The sequence below is a fragment of the Peromyscus californicus genome, unplaced genomic scaffold, assembly GCF_007827085.1.
Source record: "Peromyscus californicus insignis strain IS unplaced genomic scaffold, ASM782708v3 Scaffold_9__1_contigs__length_137607984, whole genome shotgun sequence".
Taxonomy (NCBI): domain Eukaryota; kingdom Metazoa; phylum Chordata; class Mammalia; order Rodentia; family Cricetidae; genus Peromyscus; species Peromyscus californicus.
Window position 1 is genome coordinate 78,759,041 of NW_026294617.1, and position 25,189 is coordinate 78,784,229.

Genomic DNA, 25,189 nt, shown 5'->3' on the forward strand with positions numbered 1-25,189 from the left:
CACACTCAGGTCCTACTGAATGTGCCTCCTCCCCCAAGTGCACACTCAGGTCCCACTGAACATGCCTCCTCTCCCAAGTGCACACTCAGGTCCCACTGAACGTGCCTCCTCCCCCAAGTGCATACTCAGGTCCCACTGGACAGTGCCTCCTCCCCCAAGTGCACACTCAGGTCCCACTGAACGTGCCTCCTCCCCCAAGTGCACACTCAGGTCCCACTGAACGTGCCTCCTCTCCCAAGTGCATGACGTTCACTCACCGCTCTCCATTCTCCTGCTTTCAGTTTCCTGAATCAAAGCTTCATCTTGTCTTCACCTTTAGGAAGAGTCATAATGGGGAGCAGTAGAGATCAGCAAACACTATAACCCTGGATTCTTTGGCCTGCAGGAAGGAAACTTGGGTAGACCATGGTTGGGGTTCAGAAGCTTGAAACTGGCACGTGTCAATACCTAGAATGTTTTTTTTTTCCTTGAAGCTCAATGCTGTGTTCTGCACGGTGTTTTAAAGACATTGTCCTCTGGAATCCAGGAAGGACTGGTCCTAGACCACCTGCTCCCTGCACAGACACAGAAATGTGCCGAGGTCAGATCCCTCACAGAAAGCAGCGCAGGGCTTGTGTACTGCGTATGCACCCTTTCAGATACTTTAAACACATCTCTAGATTATGTGTGCTGCCTAAACAATGTGACTGCCGTGTAAGCAGTTGCTACACTCTGTTTCAGTACAGACCCACGTTCCTCGGTCTATAGATGCTTAGGGAGTGCCACGCAGGACTTCCGAACCCATGCATAAGGAAGGATGACTGCTATTCCTTCTCCCTGCTAATGAGAAAAATCAAAGTAATGTCCTCAACTTTATTTACTCAGACAGTCTCCTTCACATATTGCTTTAAAGTAGAGTTGTTCAGATTGATTTCATTTGCTAACCTAACCTAGCTTTCAGAGTTTTAGACACTCTAAATTATGCAAGTAGAGCTAAGCTGATGGCCTGTCAGGAATGTAGTCGTGTCTACATGTGCTTGGGAAGGAAACAGGACCCATTCATACTGGAATAAAACAATGGACATTTATGTTTTCTAGACCAAGGGCTTTACACAGGATATAGCAGCTTCAAAAGGCCCTTGTTTCCACAAAAGGAGCTAACGGAGGTGTGCAAGGGTGGTGACAAGGGACCTTCCAACCTGTGGCCACCTTCCATATGGATCATTTGCTAGATAGCAAGTATCCAAGGGCACTGGGCTTGTAAGTCAGACTCCACAGGCCTGAAACCTAACACAGTCACAGCTGTGAACATCTGGTCTGCTACCTAAGACTCAGTTTCCTCACGTGAAAAGAGGTCATGGGGTGATGCTTCCTATATAGGGTTACTGTTAGGATAGAACAACATCTGTGCACAGAGCATTGTAACACAGAACATGCCAAAGAGCTAGGGCCTTTCAATAACAAATGCAGGGATATGGGCAAAGGGGAGCCCGTAGTCACTGCTGGTGGGGATGTAAACTAGTGCAGTCACTATGGAAACCATCATGGAGGCTTCTCAAAACAGAACTAATTGCCCTGTGACCCAGCTGTACCACTGTTTGGGATACACCAAACGACACTAAGTTCTACCATAGAGATGCACGCACATCCCTGTGTATTCACACTGTTCGTGTTAGCTAAGTCCTGGGACCAGCTTAGACATCAACAAATGTATGGGGCAAATGTGCTTTAGATACACAACGAAAGTTTGTTCAGCCATAAAGGAAAGTGGAGCCATGACATTTGAAGGAAAACAGATGGAAATGATTGTGTTAAACACAGCATCCGGAATCAGAGACAATTCTACATGTTTCCCTAGATTTTAAATTTCATATGCATGCACATATATGTGTGTATATATGGGTACGGATATAGGTCTAGGTCATGAAACTAAAAAGAAGCCTATGGGGGGCGGTAAAGAGGTGTAAAGGTGTGGGGGAGGGTAATAGAATACGTGTGAAAGGAAAGCAGAAAGGGTGTACAAGAAAAAAGAACACTAGCCAAAAGGGGGGAAGTGGGGGTAGGAAGGGAGGTGTGAGAAATGACAGTGTATGTGTCTCAGCATCTTCTCCTGTTGCCGTGATCAAATACCCTGGCAAAAAACAAGTTGAGAGAGAAAGGTTTGTTTTGGCTCACAGTTCAGGACCATGCACCACAGTGGGAAGCAAAAGCGGCGGCTGGGGATGGGCACAGCTGAGCATGTCACTTTCCCCATCGGGAAGCAGAGGGTGATGAATGCACACTGCTAGTCAGCTCACTTTCTCCTTTTTATTCAGTCCAGGATTCCAGCCCAGGGAATGGTGCCACCCACCGTGGGCGGGCCTTCCCACTCCAATTATCCTAATCAAGATCATCCTCCACCAGCATGCCCAGAGGCCACCTCCCAGGTGATTCTAGAGCTCATCAAGTTGACAGTTGAGATGAACTAGAATAGTTTGGCAATGCCGTAATGAAACCCATTTGTTTGTGTGCTAATTTAGAAACCAATTTTAAGAACGAGAGCTGTGATGTAATGAAATTTTATCTTTCCGAGATAGGGGTCTCTCTCCTAGTTTACATCTTAATATTTGCAGCAATATCGTCTGACATAAAATGTGTTTCTAGAACATGAGTAAGCTCTTTTGTAATTAGAAAGCAGGGGATTGGTGATGGTATTATGTGGAAGCTGTGTAGCTTCACACAGATTTATTCCCAATGCCAGGAAAGCTGAAATAGAAAAAAAACAACCACCTCCGTGGGAAAGGCTCTGCATGGCTTTCCATTTCATTTTCTCTTCAATTTTGAATGAATATCTGCAATTGAAACCACTTCCCTGGAGAAATGCACCCCAGCCTCACCTGTTGGGGCCTGACTTCTTCTGTGTATTTTTCTTCTCAGCAGGTCCACTGGCTCACGGTGCCAAAAGCCAGGGTACCCATTTTATTATTCTGTGCATATTTAATATTTTCTGGAGCACTGTCTGGTCCTAATGGGCTGCCTATCTTAGCTTCCAACTTACTGACCCGGGTATGGGTTACTGTTTCTGATGATGGGCCAATTACAAAGTTGCATAGGTTTTGAGTGCTCTGTCCTTTGCCCTACTTTTCTCTCCCTAAGCCTCATTACCTTTATTGCAGACTGTGAGATTTTTCAGGAACTCATGCAAGATATTTTAACAAATGCCCAATTTCTTTCAAGTCCTGTGGAAGGCAGCAACAGTAGAATCAAAGACACGTGAAGCAGCTAAACATGGCATCCTGGGGTAGGAGGGATGTGTTTCAGCAGCAAAGCTGGCCCCGCAGCTGGCAGGTTTCTGTTCTGCACCTCAGAAAGCACTTCTCAGCCAGGGACTGAAATTAGATGCCAGGATCCTGCCCCCCCCCCCCCCCCCCCCCCCCCCCCCCCCCGGTGTGGCCAAAATAGCACCTTTTCTTTGTGTTTCCGGCTCAAACAGACTCTGTGTAGTAACATGGCTTAGGTAAATATATTTCTGAGTAAAGTCTTTCTTTTCACTTTCTGGAAATGTACTAGTAAATGCCTTTTGATTGTCCTTGTTTCCCCCTGGCTTAAACAGTTCCTACCTCCCTAGATTTCCTGTGGAAATTGATTGTTTTTTATCAAAGCCTTAATCACATTCTGCATGCTATTAAATCATGCATGTGCATGCGTACGTGCATGCGTGTGTGTGTGTGTGTGTGTGTGTGTGTGTGTGTGTGTGTGATGGAAATCAGTGCCATGCAAAAAGGCACAGGGAAAAAAAGATTTTACCTAGCACATGAAAAGACAGGGAGAATATATTGAAATACACTGCAAAGAGGCAGCTGGCGAGCTCCCAGGGAGAGGAGATCGCTGCAGAAATGGGGTGAAGCTATTTGGTCTTAATCTTATGTGGCATTCCTGCTGGGTCGCTAGCCAGGCTGGCTTCTCACTATCTTGTTAAGTGGTGAGTTTTATAGTGTGCATTGTTTTCATGAGACTGGCCACCCCAGGCTGCATGGGTCATTAGGAGTCAGGTTCTGGGTGTCTGTATAAGACACCAAAAGCCAATATGGTCAGGCTTGAAATGATAATGACCTGGTTGTTAAAGCGGAGCTTTAGTTCTTCCTTTTGGCTTTTTGTCTTTATATTTGGTTTAACCATGAGTGCCCCTTGAAGACAGGGACTTCATTTACCCCAGCTCCATGTTGTAACTGTATTTCCTAACATCATAGCTTTCACATGAAAGATGTACATAATAAATATTTAATAAATTAGCAAGTCTCCCCAAAACATTGGTTCTCATTTGGACCCATTTTCAAAGAGTATCTAACAAAAGTGCCCAGTGAATTCTAGAGCAGAGGTTAGAAGACAGTTTTGTTTGTTTGAAGAGATTTTATGTGTATGGGTGTTTGGCCTGCATGTATGTCTGTGCACCATGTGCATGCATTGCCCTCAGAAGCCAGAAGAGGGCGTAGGATTCTCCAGAACTGAACTTACGAATGGTTGTGAGCAGGCATGTGTGTGTGCTGGGAACAGAACAAGCATCCTCTGCAAGCAAAATAAGTGCTCTTATCCACCGAGCCATCTCTCCAGTCCCGAGAACACAGTTTTACATTAGCATTTTTAACTAGCTTTTTTTCATTTATTTTATAAACTGACCACAGTTTCCCCTCCCTTCTCTCCTCTCATTCCCTCCCCCATCTATCCCCTCCCCATCCACTCCTCCTCTGTCTCCATTCAGAAAGGGGCAGGCCTCCCATGGGCTTGAACAAAGCATGGTACATCAAGCTGAGATAGCACCAGGCTCCTCCCACTGCATAAAGGCTGGGCAAGGCAATCCAGCATGGAGGACAGGTTCCCAAAGGCCACCAGGGACAGGTCCTGATCTCACCCGCTAGGAGCCTTACAAACAGACCAAGCTACACAACTGTCACACACATGTAAAGGGCCTAGGTTGGTCCTATGCAGGCTCCCTAACTGTTGGTCCAGAGTCCATGTGCTCCCAAGAGCTCAGGTCAGCTGTCTCTGTGGATTCCTCCATCATGACCTTGAATCCCCCAGCTCGTACAATCCCTCCTTCCTTTCTTCAGGAGGACTCCTGGAGCTCGGCCCAGTGCTTGGCTATGGATCTCTGCATCTGCTTCTGTTCTTACATTTGCATTTTTCAGTAGTGTTGCTTCTGAAAACTATTCTGAGAAAGTAAAAAACCAGAGAACAAGGTAAGAACATCTCTCATAAACCTTTTGTTCGTACCTGTTTTCTTAGGCCCACTTGCGTCTTATTTTACATCCTAAGAACACCCTGCCCCCAGAAGGGGTCCCCAGGACAGTTTAGGTAAAACCACTAATAAAATCCTATTGAACTAGAGAAAACAGTGTAGACTGGAGGCTAACATGGGCTTTGATATGCGCCACAGGTTAGTATGGACTTTGATATGTGCCACAGGCATACACCAATAGAGAACTAGATGCCCCATTCACCAGGGGCAAGAGGAGATGAGGGAAGTGACCTTTTGTCAGACAGAAGCCCATGTCACAGGTTTCTGAGGAATGCTAGATGGCAGCTTCTATCTATCGGCCAGTAGTCCTTCCGTGTCTAACCCGAGCTGAGCCCAGACTGTCATTTGGGGACATCACTGCTCTTTGAGGGGCCTGGGGCTCTCCCTTTGGACCTAACACTTCTCTCCACCAGTAACACACTGTGTGACTGGACACTGAAAGCTTCTACTTCCACCAGAGGTTTAATTAAGCTGAGTGTGTGTGCAGCTCTTTTACAAATCTTACGTGCATCAGGATGTACTGTAGGACACACAGAATTACCTGGGGAGTGACTGATAGATTAATGGACCATAAGACAGTGGACTTCATTCATTACAAAATGGGTGGCCTAAGGAGAAATGTATTTTTTTTTTTAATTAACAAGCCACAGACAGGAATTATTTAACTTGGCTGCTCTGACAGTTCCTGCATCCCTTTCCAAGACTCTGGAGGCTGAATGATTTCCCAAGAGAATACAAGTTTAGAAAAAACCTCCAGCTGGCGTCTTAGACAGAACACTTGCTTGCAGACAGATGGCAACGTCCTGTGGTGATGTCCAGGCACACATGTAGCCTGGGGTGGTGGGAATGGGCTCAACTCCTTTAACTGAGATACACAGCCTCCACCGACCTCCTGCTCTCGGTGAATGTGCTAGTTTCATTCTGCTGATGTGGTAAAGCTCTCTGGTAAATACCAACTCAGGGGAGAAAAGCGTTTCTTCCATCTGACTGGTTACAGTCCATCACTGAGGGATGGCAGGGTCCGAACTCAAGCAGGAATTTGAATTAGGAACCACGGTAGAGTGCTGCTTGCTAACAGGCTCACTCAGGTTCATGCTTAGCCAGCTCACTTACATAGCCCAGGGAATGGTACTGCCCACAGTGGGCTAGGCCCTCCTAAGTCAGTTAATCAATGCAATCCCTCACAGACATGTCTACGGGTCTGTCTGTTTCGGGAAATTCCTCAACTGGGACTCCCTTTTCAGATGACTCCAGGCTGTGTGAAGCTAACTGTTAAAGCTAACTAGGACAGTGAGTATGCAGACTCTATTCAGTGATTGCTGTCCTGCCACTTCTATTTTTTTTTTTTTTTTTTTTTTTTTTTTTTGGTTTTTCGAGACAGGGTTTCTCTGTGTAGCTTTGCGCCTTTCCTGGAACTCGCTTTGGAGACCAGGCTGGCCTCGAACTCACAGAGATCCGCCTGGCTCTGCCTCCCGAGTGCTGGGATTAAAGGCGTGCGCCACCACCGCCCGGCCACTTCTAAATTTTTAAGAATGAACAAAATAAAATTTTAAGAATGAACTTATAGGACTGGAGAGATGGCTCGGAAGATAATGTGTGTACTGCTCTTGCAGAGGGTGGTGGTGTTTGTTTTTTACTCTTTTGGGGAGCCCACCACCCAGCTCCCAAATAAATCACACACAGAGGCTTATTCTTACTTATAAACACCTGACCTTAGCTTGGCTTGTTGCTTGCCAGCTTTCCTTAACTTAAATTATTTCATCTACCTTTTGCCTCTCATTCTCTTACTTCTGTAAATCTTACTCCTACTCCTTGGCTGGCTGTGAAGCTGGGTGGCTGGCCCCTGGAGTCCTCCTCCTTCTTTGGCTACTTCTTTCTTCCCTCCCAGATTTCTCCCTCTGTTTATTCTCTCTGCCTGCCAGCCCTGCCTCTTTCTCCTGCCTTGCTATTGGCCATTCAGTTCTTTATTAGAACATCAGGTGTTTTAGACAGGCACAGCAACACAGCTTCACAGAGTTAAACAAATGCAACATAAACAAAAGTAACACACCTTAAAATAATATTCTACAACAAGAGGGTCTAATTTGAGTTCCAAGCACCTACATCAGGTGACTCACAACTGCCCGTAACTCCAGTTCCAGGGGATTCAAGACCTTCTCCTCACCTCCTCGAATACTGACTGTCCTTACATAATCATACACAAATGTACATGTGCACACACACAATTTAATAATAATAAATAATAAAATAACATTTAAAAGAATGGACTTACAGCAAATGGCTACAAGTAAAAATTATTTATAGCAAAAAGTAATGTATGGATAGCCCTTTGGGGATCATGAAATATCAACTGTTTGGATCCAAAATAACGTTTTTGTTAGTTTGTTGGGGGAAGTCATAGCAAAGTGACACACAATGGATGGCGTATACAACAACAGTAAGTATGTTGTCTCAGTCTAGACTGCAAGGTTAGTTCCGTCTGAGAGCTAGGAGAGAGAGAGTGCATGCCAGCCCTGTGCCCTGGACCCTGAGGATGGCCAACCTGATTTCCTCAGCTCACACCTCTCTGCTTTCATCTTCACCCGGCGCTCTCCCTGTGTGTATGTCTGTGTATATGTTTTTGCAACTTTTTAATTTTTAACTTAGTTACTTTTTGACACTGTCTCATTATGTTGCCTACACTGGTCTTGAGTCCCTGGGCAAAAGGGATCCTCCTGTTTCCGCCTCTGCACACGCTGGGATGATAGATGCACACAATGCTGCCAGCTTAACTTCTCCTTTTTGTAAGGATACCCACTCATCTGAACTCACTCTATCTGCAATGGCCCCATGTGGAAGTAAAGGCACATCTGTGGTACTAACCACAGATTTGGGGTTAGGGGAGTATATGCACACTGTGACATGTGTCTTGTAAGCAAAGCGGGAATTGTTCATGTCCCATTTTATGAAGAAATGAACCTCAGAAGGTTGTCGTATATTCGTAGGGAGTGAAATCCTGTCACAAAGGCCAGTGGCTGCCGTCAGCGCAGGCTGCAAGGCGCCTCTTGCTCTCAATTTGCTGAGCTAGTCTGAGGCCATGGGAGTAAGAGCTGCGGCTACACTGAGGGGTAGGGAGAAGGGGAGGGCTCACGGAGGTCTTGTGGAAGTAGGTTGTAGGAAGTAGGAAGTAGCAGATGCCCAGTTATTAAGAGCACCACTTGCTGCCCCGTGGCTGAACCTCAGCAGGACTTGCTCCAAGGCAACTGTCGACTCCAGGTTTTCCTTGCAAGTTAGCTCTCTTGGAAGGGAGGTGGGTACAAGGAGCTCATTCAGGACAGAACGTACAATGCTGTGCGCCTCCTTTCTCTCTCCATAACGTCACTCTTTGCTTCTCTGTGTCCCTCCTTTGTCCTGCCTGTTGAGTAACCACAGTGTGGGTGTCGGGAGCGTGTGAGCCGCCAGTGGCTGAGTGTGGCGGAGCCCACTCCTGATGATGTACGTGGCAGGGCAGGCCACAAAAGGGGAGCTTCTCGGAGAGGGCTTTGCCGATGCATCCTCGAACCTGCATCTTCTTCTTTGCCTGGTCACTCTTGCCAGGGAAACCCAGTGCCCTCCTGGAACACAGGATCCCCTGAGCAGAAGGAAAGGACACCCCCCATCACCCCCCGCCCACTGCGCACACCAGCCCACCAGCCTCCACTCTGAGGAATACAGGACAGAGTGGCTGAGTGCAGATCTGAGAGACACTCTAACCTTGGCTCTGCCACTTGCTAAGTGACTTTAGGGAAGCTGCTTAATCTCCATGTCACTCATAAAGTGGAGGTGATACACTTGTTTGCCTCATAAGGTTATTGAATGGGTCGATGATGTGAGCTGTAAGTGTGTGGGGGACAACACGTCTATCACACAATTCAAGCACCAGTGAGTGTAAACAACACTCTCCTGTTTAGCTACTTTCTCTCTCAAGTGTCACTTGTTAATCTGTTAATTAGCAGCTGTCAGGATACATGTCAAAATCAAACAGTGTTCGAGTCTGGATGATGGAATTGTGGGTGATTTTATTGTCCTATTTTTGATTCATTATTTAAGTTTCTAAACTTAATTGTTTAGAAAATATATATCACTTTTAAAATGTTTAGTGTTGGGATAGAACCTAGGGCCCTGAGCAGGCTAAACATGTTTTTTTTGTTTTGTTTTGTTTTGTTTTTTTATTGAAAAACATGGGCTGGAGAGATGGCTCAGAGGTTAAGAGCACTGGCTGCTCTTCCAGAGGTTCTAAGTTCAATTCCCAGCAACCACATGGTGGCTCACAGCCATCTATAATGAGATCTGGTGCCCTCTTCTGGCCTGCAGGCATACATGTAGGCAGAACACTGTATACATAATAAATAAATTAATTTAAAAAAAAAGAAAGAAAAACATTTTTTCATACACAGTATTTTGATCATGTTTCTCCTCCCCCAATTCCTCCCGGATCCTCTCCACTCACCCAACTTTATGTTCGCTCTCTCTCTCTCTCTTAAAAAACAAACCAAAAACAAGAAACACACACGCACACCCCACAGCCTCTTCTTCCAAACCACCCCACCCTCCAAATCAGAACAAGCAAAAGACTAAGAAGAACAAAACCTGCCAAAATAAAGCAAAATGAAACAAAAAGTCCACAAAACCACCAGAGTTTGTTTTGTGTTGGCCATCTACTACTGGGTCTGGGGCCTGCCTTTAAGTGTGTTTTATATGCCCAGTGAGACTCCGCTGGCCAAACTGATGTTCCCTTTGCCATCAGATGCCAATCGTAGATAGCTTCTGGGTCAGGGTGGGGCCCCATGTCCACTTCCCACTCTCAGGGCTGGGACCCCACCTGCCTTGAACCTATGCCCACCTTGTGTGTGATGCAACAGTCTCTGTGGTGGTTGTAATCCCCCCTTTCATCTCTATTTTTTTTTATTAATTTGGAGTTTGATCATTTCTTGCCCTCTACTCTTTCTGGGTGTCAGTTCTTCCCGTTGTTCTAGAGCCTTCTTTCGTGTCTGTCACTGTGTTGTTACTATGAGATCTCTCTAGTTTTCTGATGCAGGCACTTTGTGCTATGAACTGGCCTTTTAGAGACACTTTCATTGTGTCCCATAGGTTTGGGTAGGTTGTGTTTTCCCTCTTCATTTAGTCCTAAAAAGGTTTTAATTTTCTTCATTTCTGCATTGACCTATTTTTCATTTATTAGTGAGTTGTTCAGTTTTCATAAGTTTATATATTTTCTGTTGTTTCTGTTATTGATAGCTAGCTTTATCCATGGTGATCAGATAGGATGCAGTGTGTTATTTCAATTTTCTTATATATGTTGAGACTCACTTTGTGTCCTAGCATGTGGCCAATTTTGGAGAAAGTTCCATGACCTGCTGAGAAGAAATTTAAATTCAAGTGCTACTTCCTGGTGACTAAGCATTCAAATATATGAGCCTGTGGGAACCATTCTCATTCAAACCCCACAGTGCCCTTGTGTTTGGTGCATAAATGTTTAGAATTGCAATATCCTCCTGATTTTTTTTCTTTAATTTATATGCAGTGTCTTTCCTGTCTCTTCTGATTGTTTTGGTTTTGAAGTCTATTTTATCAACTATTAAATAACCTTTTCTGCTTGTTTCTTGGGTCCATTTACTTGGAATACCTTTTCCATCCTTTTACCCTGGGATGATGTCTATCCTTGATGGTAAGGTGTATTTCTTGAATGCAGCAGAAAGGTGGATCCTATTTTCTAATCCAATATGTTAGTCTGTGTCTTTTTATTAGGGAATTGAGACCACTTATATTGAGAGTTATCAATGAGCAGTGTTTATTGATTTCTGTTACTTTGTTGTTGTGGTGTGGGTCCTCCCCCTCTTTTTTTTTGTTTTTGTTGTTGTTGTTGTTGTTTTGAGACAGGGTTTCTCTGTGTAGCTTTGTGCCTTTCCTGGAACTTGCTTTGTAGACCAGGCTGACCTCAAACTCACAGAGATCCGCCTGGCTCTGCCTCCTCCCTAGTGCTGGGATTAAAGGCATGCGCCACCACCGCCCAGCTCCCCCCTCTTTTGATGAACTGTTCTATGAGTATTTATTCCTTGTGTTTTCTTGGGTGTACTTAGCCTCTACAGAGTGAAGTTTTCCTTCCAGTGTCTTCTATAGAGCTGGATTTATAGTTACATATTGCTTGAATTTGGTTTTATCATGGAATGTCTTTCTTTCCACACTTATTGTAATTGATGGTTTCGCTGGGTATAGTAATCTAGGTTGGCATCTGTGGTCTCTCAGTTTGTAGAACATTTGCCCAGGTCTTTCTGGCTGTCAGAGTCTTCATTGAGAAGTCCAGTGTTAATCTAATGGGCCTCCCTTTATATGTAACTCAGTCTTTTTTTTTTCATTTGGCAGCTTTTAATATCCTTTCTTTGTTCTGTACATTCAGTGTTTTGATTATTATGTTTCACAGGAAATTTCTTTTCTGGTCTTGTCTATTTGGTATTCTGTATGCTTCTTGTACCTTGAAAAGCATCGCCTTTAAATTGGGAAAATTTTCTTGTATGGTTTTGTTAAAAATATTTTCTGTGCCTTTAATGTGGGCTTCTTTTCCTTCTTTCCTTCTATTCCTACTATTCATCAGTTTGCTCTTTTCATAATTTCCCAGATTTCCTCGATGTTTTGTGCCTAGACATTTTTAGAGTTAACATTTTCTTTGACTGAGTAGTCCATTTCTTCTACCTTGTTGTCAAGACCTGAAACTCTCTCTCCCATGTCTTGTAATCTGCTAGGGAGTCTTACCTCTGTGGTTTTTGTTTGACCTCCTAAGCTTTTCATTTGCATTCCCATTTTATTTTAGCTTGGGTTTTATTTAGTGATTCTGTTTCTACTTTCACGTCTTGAAGTCTTAAAATGTTTTCATTATTTAACTGTTTGTGTTTTCACAGTCTTCATTAGGGTATTAGTTCATATCCTCTTGAAGTTCTTTGAACATATTCATAATTGCTATTTTGAAATCCTTGTCTTGTGCTTCAGTTAAACTGCATTTCTCAGGGCTTATTGACATAGTCTCACCAGCTTTTAGAGGAGGCATATTGTCTTGGCTGTTCATGTTTGTGTTTTTGCACTGGCATCCGTAGTTATAATATCTGGGGTGCTTTTGGGTATAGATATCTGATCTTTTTTGGGGTGGGTAGTTCTGTTCTTTGGTTCCTCTCACCCACTCTAGATCCTAGGAAAGTATGGTAGATGAGAAGTCTCTGGTAGAGATTGCTTCCTTCAATTGGCAAATAACACAAAGAAATGGAGGTGGTCTAAGAGGAAATGCAAAAGGGGCCAGAAGGAAATAGCTAGGGAGACAGAGGGTCCACACCAAGAGGCAGAGTCCCTAGGGAGTGGAGGTGGGGTGAGGAGAGGGGCTCCTTCCGGCAGGCTAAGAGCAAGTCTAGAGAGGTTGGAATGGGGGACAGAAAGGATGGGAGTCCCCACCTTTGTGGTTTCTCTGGTAGAAAGTGTTTCTGCAGGTCAGCAGCTGACGCAAAGGAATGGAGGTGGCCTAGAAGGGAAGAATGACTGGGTTAATAGGAAAGAGCTAAGGGGACCCGGGTCTGTACCAAGAGGTGGATGGAAAATGGGGATCCTGCAGGCGGGCTGCAGTAGGATAAAGAATAAGTCTGTAGGAACAGGAATTAAAGGGCTATAGGGACCCTGGGTTTGCACCTAAATGTGCTTTATTGCTACATCCTCAACCAATTTGTTTAAAATAAGGGACAGAAGACAGTCGCTGAGAACCTACAGGGCATGGTAGACCAGGTATGAGTGCACACAAAGTGGAGAAGGCATGACCAGGTGGAGGCAAGGGTCTACAGAAAGAATCAAGAAAGGAAAACAAATTATACAAGGAGGTGGGCAGTGTTGCTAAGGGTAAGTCTGAGTAGGACGCAAGTTCTCCTCAAGTGCCATTGGGCAATACAGAGAGATATTACCATTGTTCTTACTTCAACAGTGTTTATGGTCTTCTCTGATCTGGAAAGAGGAACGTGAGATGACACCATCAGATAAAAGGGAAGTTTTTTCACCTGTCCCTGGACTCTGGTGGGATGGGGATGGGATCACTGAGACTTCTAAGATACCTATTTCTAGGAAGGGCTTATGTGGGAGAAAAACTTGAGATGCCTTACATGGCATGTCTTACACAGGATGGTTGTAAGGCAGTGTGTCAGATGGAACAAAGAAATAACTTCCTGTTTCTCCATCTCTGTCCATAGTGTTATTAACATCATCATTATCCTGGCTGGAGCAATTGTACTCATCATTGGCTTTGGTATTTCAGGTATGTGCTCTCCAATCATAGTCCGTGCTGTGCCCACCTCTGTCAAACATCTTCTCACTCACTGTGACATGCGGGAAGAACAGGACTTCTCCTATGAAAACTTCAACATAGAGCACTTGCTCTATGTGCCTTGTCCTCTTTGTCTGAGACATTTATCTCCTTAGGATCTAGCCCTTTCTAACCAGAGCCCTTAGGGAAAGGTATAACTGGCCATGACTATTGTACCATGTAGGAAGCAGATGCCACACTAGCCTCTCTTCAAAGGCCGTTAGCTCAGGTCAGTCACAGGGAGCCCCCTGGTCCCTCTTTTGATAGGACACTTCTCTAGAGCATCTACTATGGATGCTATTAATTCTGATGAAAGACGGATGAAGAAGACAGCAGCTGTCTTCTCTGAGGTGGGTTGTTGGTTGTTTCCCATAAACCACCTGGCTAGGGCCAACATACTTATTTTAACCTGGTCTGTGGCCAAGCTGTCACTTGGTGATTTAGTCTTTATATCTGCAGCAGCCTCCTTCCTCCATCACTCTCCTCTAGTGTATGGCTTTGCTTATTAAATAGCAGCCACAAAGCCTGAACTAAAAAAGATTTGCTATATGTGTATTTGTTTACACAAGGCATCAGCACCCTTGTCCACTTTCCTTATCATTGAATATATATTCTACTTATTCTAAAATTGAGTTTCTCTGGTTTTTTTTTTGGTAAGATTTTAGTTTTACTTTTAGTTATGTGGATATGTGTCTGAGAGCAGGTTTATGCACATGAGTGCAGTGCCCAAGGAGGCCAGCAGAGGGAATTAGACCACATAGAGCTGGGCTACAGGCGGTTGTGACCTGCCCAGCATAGTTGGGGAGCCAAACGCAGGTTCTCTGAAAGAGCAGCATGCACTCTTAGCCTCTGAGCCATCTCTCCAGTCCCTTGTTTTGCTTTTTGACTTATAGTTCTTTATAGATTCTGGTTGCAAACTGGCTAAGTGTGTTACCAGGTCTCTCCTAATCTATGGTTTGCCTTTTCACTCCCTTCATATATTTCAATGAACAGATGGTCTTCATTTTAACATAGACAAATTCATCCATCTTTTCCTTCATATGTGGAACTTGATCTAATCAATTTAAACAATGTTTGCTTTCCTTGAGGTCATGAAGAGCTAAGTTTTTAGAAGCTTCAGTGTTCACCTCATGTGGGTATGTGTACAAACCAGCTAGAGTGGCTTCTATGGCATACAGGTCAAGATTCAAGATTTCATTGTGGTTGTCCAGTAGACCCAGCACCATTTACTGAAAACACATTCTTCTCTCTAATGCCTCCATCATCATAAACCAGCCATGCATGTGTGTGTTGATATATTTCTGAACTTGCTAATCTGTTTCATCCTAATACAGATCGTTCTTGATAATGTGGCTACACTCCAATGTACTGATTGTACGTTGGAAATACTGTAATTTTGGGATGTTTAATACACCCAACCTCTCAAGCACCATACTTAGTACACAGCACAGTGCAGGGTGTGGCCATTGGCTCTATGATCATGTAGCCAACTGGGAGCTACACTCACCACTGGTTCCAGCACCACCATACATCACCAGCACAAGAACACATAAAAGGTCAAAATTTGAAGTGTACTTTCTGCTAAATGCATATCAGTTTTGCACCATTGTAAGGTCTAATAGTCACAAACTGAGTCACCATAAGTGGGGGACCATCTGTCTTCCTTTTTACTTTCTTTTGATTGATGTTATTTCATCTCTTTTCCTGTCCCTAGATCTTAGGTGCCCTTCCCTTCCCTTCCCTTTCCTTCTTCCCTTCCCTTCCCTTCCCTTCCCTTCCCTTCCCTTCCCTTCTTCCCTTCTTCCCTTCTTCCCTTCCCTTCCCTTCCCTTTCCCTTTCCCTTTCCCTTTCCCTTTCCCTTTCCCTTTCCCTTTCCCTTTCCCTTTCCCTTTCCCTTTCCCTTTCCCTTTCCCTTTCCCTTTCCCTTTCCCTTTCCCTTTTTCCCTTTCCCTTTCCCTTTCCCTTTCCCTTTCCCTTTCCCTTTCCCTTTCCCTTTCCCTTTCCCTTTCCCTTTCCCTTTCCCTTTCCCTTTCCCTTTCCCTTTCCCTTTCCCTTTCCCTTTCCCTTTCCCTTTCCCTTTCCCTTCCCCTTCCCCTTCCCCTTCCCTTCCCTTTCCCTTTCCCTTTCCCTTTCCCTTTCCCTTTCCCCTTCCCTTCCCTTCCCTTCCCTTCCCTCCCCTTCCCTTCCCTCCCCTCCCCTTCCCTCCCCTCCCCTCCCCTCCCCTCCCCTCCCCTCCCTCCCTCCCCTCCCTCCCCTCCCCTCCCCTCCCCTCCCCTTCCCTTCCCTTCCCTTCCCTTCCCCCTCCATGAGGATTTATGTGCAATAACAATTGCTAGGGATGAGAGACTCACGAGCCCACCCCTCCCCCAAAGAGCCAGTGACAGTTCATGATTGCTGAGGGAGGGGAGACTCTTTCCTCAGTGGTGGGGCCACTACTGAGTCACTTACGCTCCTGTAGCTAATCCCTCACCCATGCTCATAGAAGAAACTCCAATTAAGCCTATTGGTCACAGAGAAGGAAAAAAGACAAAGTAGGAAGAGTCTTAGAAGAAGGGGATCCACAGGAGTGGCAGAGGGACAAGAAGGGGATAATGGGGTGAATATGACCAAAATTATGAAAACCGTAATGAAACCCATTATCATGTATCACTAATTAATATATGCTCATAAATAAAAGGGAAAAACACCAAACCACAGGCTGAGGATGGATCTCAGCAGCAGAGCACTTTACCCAATGTGCAAAATCCGGGGTTCCACCCCAACACTGCAAAAATAAACAAGCAAATAAATAAATAAACATTCTAAATGTGGGCCCCATACAACAGAAGCTGTGCTTAAGGTGAACTGTTTGGAAGAGAGGCTGAGAGACTCTCGTCAGCCCCTAGTTAGAGGATATTCAGGAAGAAAGGCGATGTAGTAGAAAGTTCCCTGGCCACAGTCAGCGCCCACTCCCCAGTACTACAGTCACTCCCTGGTCATCTCCAACAGTTCCACACAGTGGAAGAGTTTAAGGATCAGAGACAGGCGGGTCTCAAATTAAACAACTGCATGCCCTTTGGGAGGAAATGTAACTCATCAGAATCAGTCTTCTTACTGTTAAAATATGCAAGATCCATTTGAGAACCTAGAGACTGCTCACACATGCGTGGCATAAATGGCTGACACAGTTTGACGCCACAAATACTATTAATACACATTTCCTATTGTCAATGAGTTCATTTAGCACCTCTTGGGAACTACACAATTTCCTGGCCACCCCAAGGAAGACCTCTTTTGAAGCAACGGTAGTCAAGACAGACAGCCAAAAGACATCATCTAATAATGTTCCACCCTTGGATCCTGAATATGTCTCTGTGTTCTTACCAGAAACATTATACAAATTGTTTGGAAAACATTTGATATTTCCAAACATTACAGTCATCTGTAAAAACATCTCTTTGCACTTCTTATACGTGTGACTTTTAGTTGTTTTATTTTAACTTTTTTACATTTATGCACTGTGCTGTTGGGGCGAATCAAGCCTGGGGTCTGACACATGCCAGGCAAGCACTCTGTCCTGGAATTACACCCAGGCCCACTGCTTTTATTCTTAAAGTGGTGATGTCTTTATAATGGGTTGGCTCTCGACATATTTCAATCGGGCCTTAGTTATCAGCAAAATATGCCAGAAGAAGCCTGGGCTAAGCACCCGGCAGGACTGGCTTAGTCCTGCCCCCCCCCCCCCCACCTACTTGCTAGACACAGGCTACTAAGCAAGTCACTAACCTCAGAGCTTCTTTATACTCATTCATAAAATGGATCTGATGCTCATTCTTACCTCTTGTGGCTTAAAATGAGCCACTAAGGGTAAAGCATTTAGTAAGATGTTCCCTTCTGACCTCCTGAGGCCCTGATCTGCTGTCTTTCCAAATTGTTGGCGTTAATGTTTTCAATATCCATGATTTAAGGTTTAGCACAGTAAGTCAGGTACACTATTAAGCACTTTAATTGCATTGTATCATTTAGTCCTTTTAAGGGCCCCATGCCCTTTTAAGGGCATCCTCATTTTATACATAAAAGCGCTAATAAAGATCTTGGAAATATTTCCCAGTTGTCACATATCCAGGAAGTGACAGACAGTGTGTGTGATATCTTCGCCATGTTCCCACACACCCACATTCTGCCACTTCCCTACATCTTCCCTTTATTTCTCTTGACCTAGTATCTTTCCTAACTTCTTCGCATATGAGCAACTGCTACACATCCACTTTTCCTCTCTGGCTAGCATGGTACCCATAGTTATTATCCCACCCGGAAACAGGCTGTGTGTTTCCATCACTAAGACAAGTGCCATGGTGCATTCTGCACAGCTGCGCTCCAGTGGATGCTACAGGACCCTCTGATAATGGTGTCTAGCGTGTTCTATGCCATTGGAATGTACAGAACCTGGACTGCATTGTGTCAAGGGACAGTTCATTTCCTAAGTTTTATCCAGTGCCACCCCCACCACACTTTCTATGAAATGCTTGCCTCATGTTTCCTGGACTCCCAATCCCAAATATCCCTGCTCCCACAGGAAGAACCAATTAAATGTTACTCCCCTGCATGAAATTTGCGACACTGAGCTGTGAGCAGCTTGCTCACCTCTGATGCCCCTCACCGCTTTCCTCACATGACCAGAGCTATGGTAGGAACTGCCCTATGTCATAGCTTTAGCTGTCAACTTGACATAACCCTAGAGTCACCTAGAAAGAGGGAACTTCAACTGAAGAATTGCCCAGGTCACATTGGCATGAGGCTGTATCTCTGAGACATTTTCCTTAATTGCTACTTGATTTAAGAGGGCTTAGGCCACTGTGAGTGGTGCCATCCAGGGCCAGGAGGGCCTGGGCTGGGCTATATAATGAAGATAGCTAAGGGGCTGGGGATATGGCTCGGCAGTTAAGAACACTTGCTTCTCTTGCAGAGGGCCCAACTTTGGTTGCCAGAACCTACTTAGTGCATCACACCCACCTGGAACTCTAGCTCCAGCAGATCTGATGCCTTCTTCTGGCCTCCTGGGGCCCCAGGCATGCATATGGTATACATGCATATACACAGGCAAACACTCATATACATTAAAAATAAATATTAGAAAACATCGGAAAAGCAGCTGAGCAAGCAGAACAAGTGATCCAGGAAGCAGCATTACTCTATGGTCTCTGCTTCTGTTCTTGCCTCCAGGTTCAGTTCCTGCCTTGGGCTCTTGCTCTGGCCTCCCTCAACCATGGAATATGATGTGGAAGGAAAGCCCATTGGCCTCTCCCTCCTCCAAGGTGCTTCTGGACATGTTTTATTATAACAACAGACACCAAATTAGGATATCCTCATGAGCTAATCATTTATTTTCAGTAAATGCCCGCCTCCAAATTTCTGAGGAGTTTGGGGCAACCTGAGAGGCCGATGAGATGATTTAAATCTGTGTCAGCCACAAGAATTGTCTATACATAGACAGCGGCTTCTAACCCACCTCCATAGAACTCTCGTCCAGGCTCGGTCGGGAGCCTCTGGTGGTCAGAATGCCTAGAGAGTTGCATCAGGCCAGGATCAGGACGTAATGTTCTTTGAGCCAGGATGTGTTTGCACATTTGAATACAGATGCTGTTTTTTGCAAATTAAGTTCCATTTAATCACCTTGAATCTTCACTTATGTATATAACAAACAAGTATTTATTGACTACTGGCTGGATGCAAAGTAAGCCTACCTCTTTGTGATTTTTAAAGTTCTCACTGGCCTTTATTTCCTATGGATGAGAATTCAATCAGTGTTACGTTCATCCCATTGGCCACATCATGAATAAGAACTCAAATGACCTGAAGCTGCAGCAGGTCCCCAGGCATGCTAAAGCTGCCTATTTTTAATCACCAAATTCTCTAGAAGATGTGTCAGTGGATTCTCTACCTGCGGGCTCAAGGCCAACACATTAAAATGAATTCCACAACACAATTACCAAACTGAGATATGTCATTATCATTTCATTTCCTCCATAATTGTACTAATTATGTGGGTTTTTTTTTCTGAAAAGTAATTTTCCAGATTAACTTCAATGACACTTTATAAAGTACAGTCACCTTCACTCTGGCTCTGACTGAGTCCCAGTTTCATTGAGAATCTGTATGTATTTTTATTGCCATCTTTTTAAGGCTAACATTCCTCCCAAATTAGATGGGGTGACCTTGGCTCTTTACTCTTGCAATAGGTAGATAAGCAGTGCTTTGATTTGTGTTTATTCCCATTTACTTAGGAACTCGTAGAACATTATTTCTCTGTAGGACAGAGCAGTAAACACTATGAGACCTGTAGTTATGACTGAAACTATCCCCCGCTTGGACAAAGCTTGCAGACGAGTGTAAAGTCCAGATGTGAGTCAAGGAAGAAGAAGGCAGTTACCATGGTAAGGGGAATGAGGAGTTATGGGGGGGCGGGGGTGTATCTACCAGTTCTACTTTGACAGGCTAAATAGGGTTTCCCAGAAGGACTACCATCCTCACAGACTTGAATATGAGTGGAATGTAGGTAAGCGGGGTACAGGGGAGCCGAAACTCTGGACAGGAGAAAGATGAGCAGGGTTGGGAAGGCACGGAGTGTGACATAATCATGCAGCCCGTGCAAACCTGGACCTTCAAATAAACAAAGATAATTGAAAATAAGCCTGAACCTTTAAAGCAGTGTTCAAGAAAATACAAGGTGGGAAAACAGGGGTGCTTGTTATCACACAGTCAAAGCTCCTTTGGCCATCTTTCCTAGTTTTCCAAATCTCTCACACAAAAGGCCACACAGGGCAGCTGCTCCCCAAATCCCTTTTCTTCCACGCTGTCAAGCCTCAAAAACATCTTCCAGCCCAGCCTATGCGTGCACTCCTGCTTCCTCGGCCTCTTTTTTCTAGCTATACTTATTCTTCTATCCATAGCCTTCTGTTCTTTTTTATGCAAATCCATCTAGCTTAGTGTCTTTGGCTCTATTTCCCATTCATTACCCTCGTCTCTTTTACAAAGGTCTTGGAGTCAATTAGACAATCCCAAGCCTTAATGAGCTCCAAGTGCCAAGGACACCCTTATGGCCAGAACGTTTGCTTCTGTGTTTGAAAAGGAACATGTACTATTTGTTCATGAATCTTTAAACTGAAGAAAGAAAATCAACAAACCACTGGACACAGACAAAACAGACAGTGAAGGGAGACAGTGGGAGAGGAAAGTGCCAGGCAGGAACGAGAGGCATTCACTGTGTGCCAGGCAGTGCCTGGCACCAAAGGCTGGGCTGGGAAATCTGCAGCTCATTCCAGAGCCCATAGTAACCATGGGGAATTAGTGGCTAGGTGGCAGGTGCATTCGAATTGTACTTTACAAAAGCTATTGCAAGATCAGTGCATCGAAAATGTGTGGGGTGGAGGCAGACAGGCATGGTGGGAAAACAAATAAGAAAGCTGAAACGTACTGGTGAGAAGTGTCCAAGGCCCATCACGGTGACGTCTGTGAGTGTTTCAGAAAGGCTTGTGAGGACCATCTTAAACACTTAAACCAGGCTTTTGTGTGAAGAATATGCAGAGGTTGGGCAGCACCTCCTGCAGCCTTGACTGTCCTCAGCAGCCAACTCAGCTCTTAGGATGAGACTCTCCACAGTCTCTTCCCCACAGTTCCTTGTATCTGCTCCGTGATCCTCTTGGGCTCCACGGCCATCACCTTAGCTTCACATCCTTCACAGGAACCTCTAAAAATAGTCATCCTAGGGCGCCCTCAAACACAAAGAACCCCCAGCCTGGGTGGGCTGTAGGATAACAACTGAAGGAGAGGCCATAGAACAGAGAAGCTGCCATAGTCAATGATCTTCCAGGAGGTCGGATGGAAGAGGTGAGGAGGGAGCTTCTATCTTGGACCAAAGCATCACTAAGTACCATTCTTCATTACGATGTAGATAACACTCTGCCCCATCACTGCCCTTCCCCATGCCTGAGTTTCTCCATCATTCCAAGGAAGATAAAGGCCTAGTGCATTAGAATTTAACTTTCTTCAGAATTACTAATATTAATTAACAGGAAGGTTAGCTTTGCGTCACTTCTGGCTAGCTAAGAATAATACCTTACTTGTGGCATTGCCGTTTGCAAATCAAGTTTACACCATTTGATTTGTTCCTCTCAGTAACCCCTCAGAGGCCATTACCTCTGTTTTCCTGGGAGTCAGAGAAGTCACGTGACTTATTTAAGGTTACCTGGCAGTTAAAGAACAAAGCCAGGACTTGAATACTCGTGTTCCAACCCTCAACTCCGATGTGTTTTCCTCTTGCTGCCTTTCTGGGTTTGGGTAGATTGTTCTTACAAAAGCTATGATGTGCGGCAGATCTGCTGTAGATAGCAACATGGCTTCCTGCTCTTTCTAGTCATCTTTCTAAAATGTTTTTTGTGTCCTTCTCGACTTCTAATTGATCTGGACATCTCTGTCCAGCTTGCATTAATGAAGAGCTTAGCTGTCAAAGTACCAGAGCTTCACTGGCATTGGTCCTTCCTGAACCGCAGGCAAACACTTCATCACTGTCAGGACGTCCACTTCGGCTGGAAACATTGGAGAGGATGGGATCCTGAGCTGCACTTTCGAACCTGACATCAAGCTCAACGGCATCGTCATCCAGTGGCTGAAAGAAGGTACCGTGGGCTTGGTTCATGAGTTCAAAGAAGGCAAAGATGATTTCTCACAGCAGCACGCAATGTTCAGAGGCCGGACAGCAGTGTTCACTGACCAAGTGGTGGTTGGCAATGCTTCCCTGAGACTCAAAAACGTGCAACTCACAGACGCTGGCACCTACACGTGTTACATCCGCACCTCAAAAGGCAAGGGGAATGCAGACCTCGAGTATAAGACTGGAGGTGAGTTGCTTCTGCAGGGTCGGGGGAAGGGAGGACCCAAAGACAGCTGAGAATAAAGGGCATGAGTTTCTGATGAAATATCATGGTGTGTTCATAAATGACCAATATCAGACCAAAACTCTCTCAGTTCTGTTAGCAGTCATCTTGTTGTTATGCCCAAGACCATATCAACTTCCAAAAGTGACCTACTATAATAATATTGGGACTTAAAATATTGTGTTCTAGTCTCGCACCATCTTTGAATTTCTAAGTGTATTCCCAAATATTTTCTCCCCCCCCCCCCCCCACACACACACACTCTCTCTGTCTCTCTAGGGTCTCATCTTTATTCCTAGGGATCCTGCAACTCACTATGTAGACCACGTTAGCCTTGAACTCACAGAGATCTGCCTGCCTGTGCCTCCCAGCTACTGGGATTAAAGACATGGAACACCACTCCTAGCTAATAAATGGAGACTCTTTAAGGCAGGCCCTGACGTTGCTACTAAGAGAAGCTGCCACCTGTCCTGGGATATTTCTATACTAACTAGGCCCAAGCCCACACCTGAAATGAGTCCCTCCAGAGACTCCTGACAGTGAGCCATTTTAGGGGAGGTCCAAAAGGAGCAAACCAAAGCAATGCTGTCATACAGACTCAGTATCACCGCCCCAGTGAAACTCACACTTCCTTGCCAACACTATCTAATGGATGTTTTCCGAAGCTATACACAAAGGAGTCAGATAAATGCAATGAGGAACAGGAAGATGATTAATAAACAAAAGCGATTGCCCCTCCTCTCACGGTGCTTCCAGTACAGACCTTACAGAAGTGAAGGTCTGCCCAGGGGTAACAATAAAGAATAACAAACAACATCTTAAGAGAGGTAGAAAGAGAGTGACTGAGGGGTTCAGAGGAAGGGAGAGAGCCACCCAGATGCACATGAGGGAAGGGATAAGGAGCCCCCAGGGAGAAGCTGGAAGGGGCCTTGCAGGAGGGGCGTAAAGTGGCCTGTGCTCCCTCGTCTAAACCAGTCTTTGTGGGCCTGTCTTTCTTTCTTCCTTCCTTCCTTCCTTCCTTCCTTCCTTCCTTTCTCTCTCTCTCTCTCTCTCTCTCTCTCTCTCTCTCTCTCTCTCTCTTTCTTTCTTTCTTTCTCTCTTTCTTTCTTTTTAAAGAGGGAGCAAAGCCAATACTGCAGGGGTTTTCTTTAATTTATTTATTTATTTTTATTTCATGTGCATTGGTGTTTGCTATGGGTATCGGGTCCCTGGAACTGGAATTACAGACAGTTGTGAGCTGCCATGTGGGTGCTGGGAATTGAACTTGGTCCTCTGGAAGAACAGCCAGTGCTCTTAACCACTGAGCCATCTCTCCAGCTCCCGTAGGCCTTTCTTGAACACCTCCTGTGTATATGTAACACTACAAAGCATAGCCCTCGAGTCAGACCTGGATGAGGACAGAGACCCTAACAACACAAGCTCTCTGCACCTCGGCTTCTTCATCTTAAGAGGGAGATTAGTGAGCACTACCAACAGTAAGACCAACTGCACGAACTTCAGTGAAACCCCTAAAACAGTGAGACAAGAAAGCACAGTACTGAATTATGAGTCGGGGTTTAAAGCACACATTTAGACACTTACAATGAGGAGATGAAACAAATTCCGTGCAGACAGAAATTCCAAATAACTTGCTTCCCTCTCCCCTTCCAGGAGGTGGAGGTGTCATTTGACAACCTTCCCACTCAGCTCAGGCAGTGTATGCTGGAGAAGTGAAGTCAACTTCCAAAGGCACCTAACACGTGTTCCCTCACATCATCCGAAATTGGGTGTGGCGAGCTCCTGCCTTCTAGCATGCCATGTTGATGGGAGAATGGTCTTCCTCTCCAAAACCCACAACCCAACTCAAATCATGAGAAGAACATCCCATATATCCCAACAGAAAGGCGCCCTACACAATACCTGACCAGCACTTAGAACTGTTAGAGCCATAAAAAGTATGGGAAGACTGAGAAAATGCCACAGTCCATAAGAACTTGAGGTGACACAATGATTAAAAACATGCTGGTGTACAAGATGAGACTCTAGAACAACAGCAGCAAAAACAGTGTTCATGGAAATGGGTAAAATACAAATAAAGCCTGGAGTTTAACAGTAATGCTGGTTTATCCATTTTGACAGGACAATGTCTATTTACGAGTCTACATTAGAGGAAATTGAGTGAGAAATTTACAGGAATTCTCTCTTACCGCATACTGTCTTTGAAACTTTTATGTAAATCTAAAATTGTTCACAAAATGAAATCTTTTTATAAGCTAACTTTAAAAAATTAGTAAATTAGGACAGCCTGGAAAGATGGCTCAGTGGCTAAGAGCACTGGCTATTCTTCCAGAGGACATGGGCTTGGTTCCCAACATGCACATGGCAGCTCACAACCACCTGTAATTCCAGCTTCAGGGGATCTGATGCCCTCTTACATGTTGCATATACACACAAGCAGACAAATACTCAAATACAATAAAATAAAAATAAATACATTTTTTTAAGAAATTATAAACAGGCAATAGTAGCACATGCCTTTAATCCAAGCACTCAGGAGGCAGAGGTGGGTGAATATCTTGAGTTTCAGGCTGGCCTGGTCTACATAGGGCGCTCCAGGACAGTCAGAGCTACACAGAGAAACTCTGTCTTGAAAAACAAAAAAAGAAAGAGGGAAAGAAATTAGTAACATAATTCCAA

General features: G+C 44.8%; 1 protein-coding gene across 1 annotated transcript in view; it reads left to right on the forward strand.

Annotated features, from left to right (window-relative positions):
- Vtcn1 (V-set domain containing T cell activation inhibitor 1) overlaps positions 1-25,189 on the forward strand; it is a 91,661-nt gene that overhangs the window by 56,209 nt on the left and 10,263 nt on the right. The window contains exons 3-4 of the mRNA XM_052732212.1: positions 13,489-13,553; positions 22,130-22,477. Of these exons, the coding sequence (XP_052588172.1) occupies positions 13,489-13,553; positions 22,130-22,477 (413 nt within the window). The remainder of the gene's footprint in view (positions 1-13,488; positions 13,554-22,129; positions 22,478-25,189) is intronic.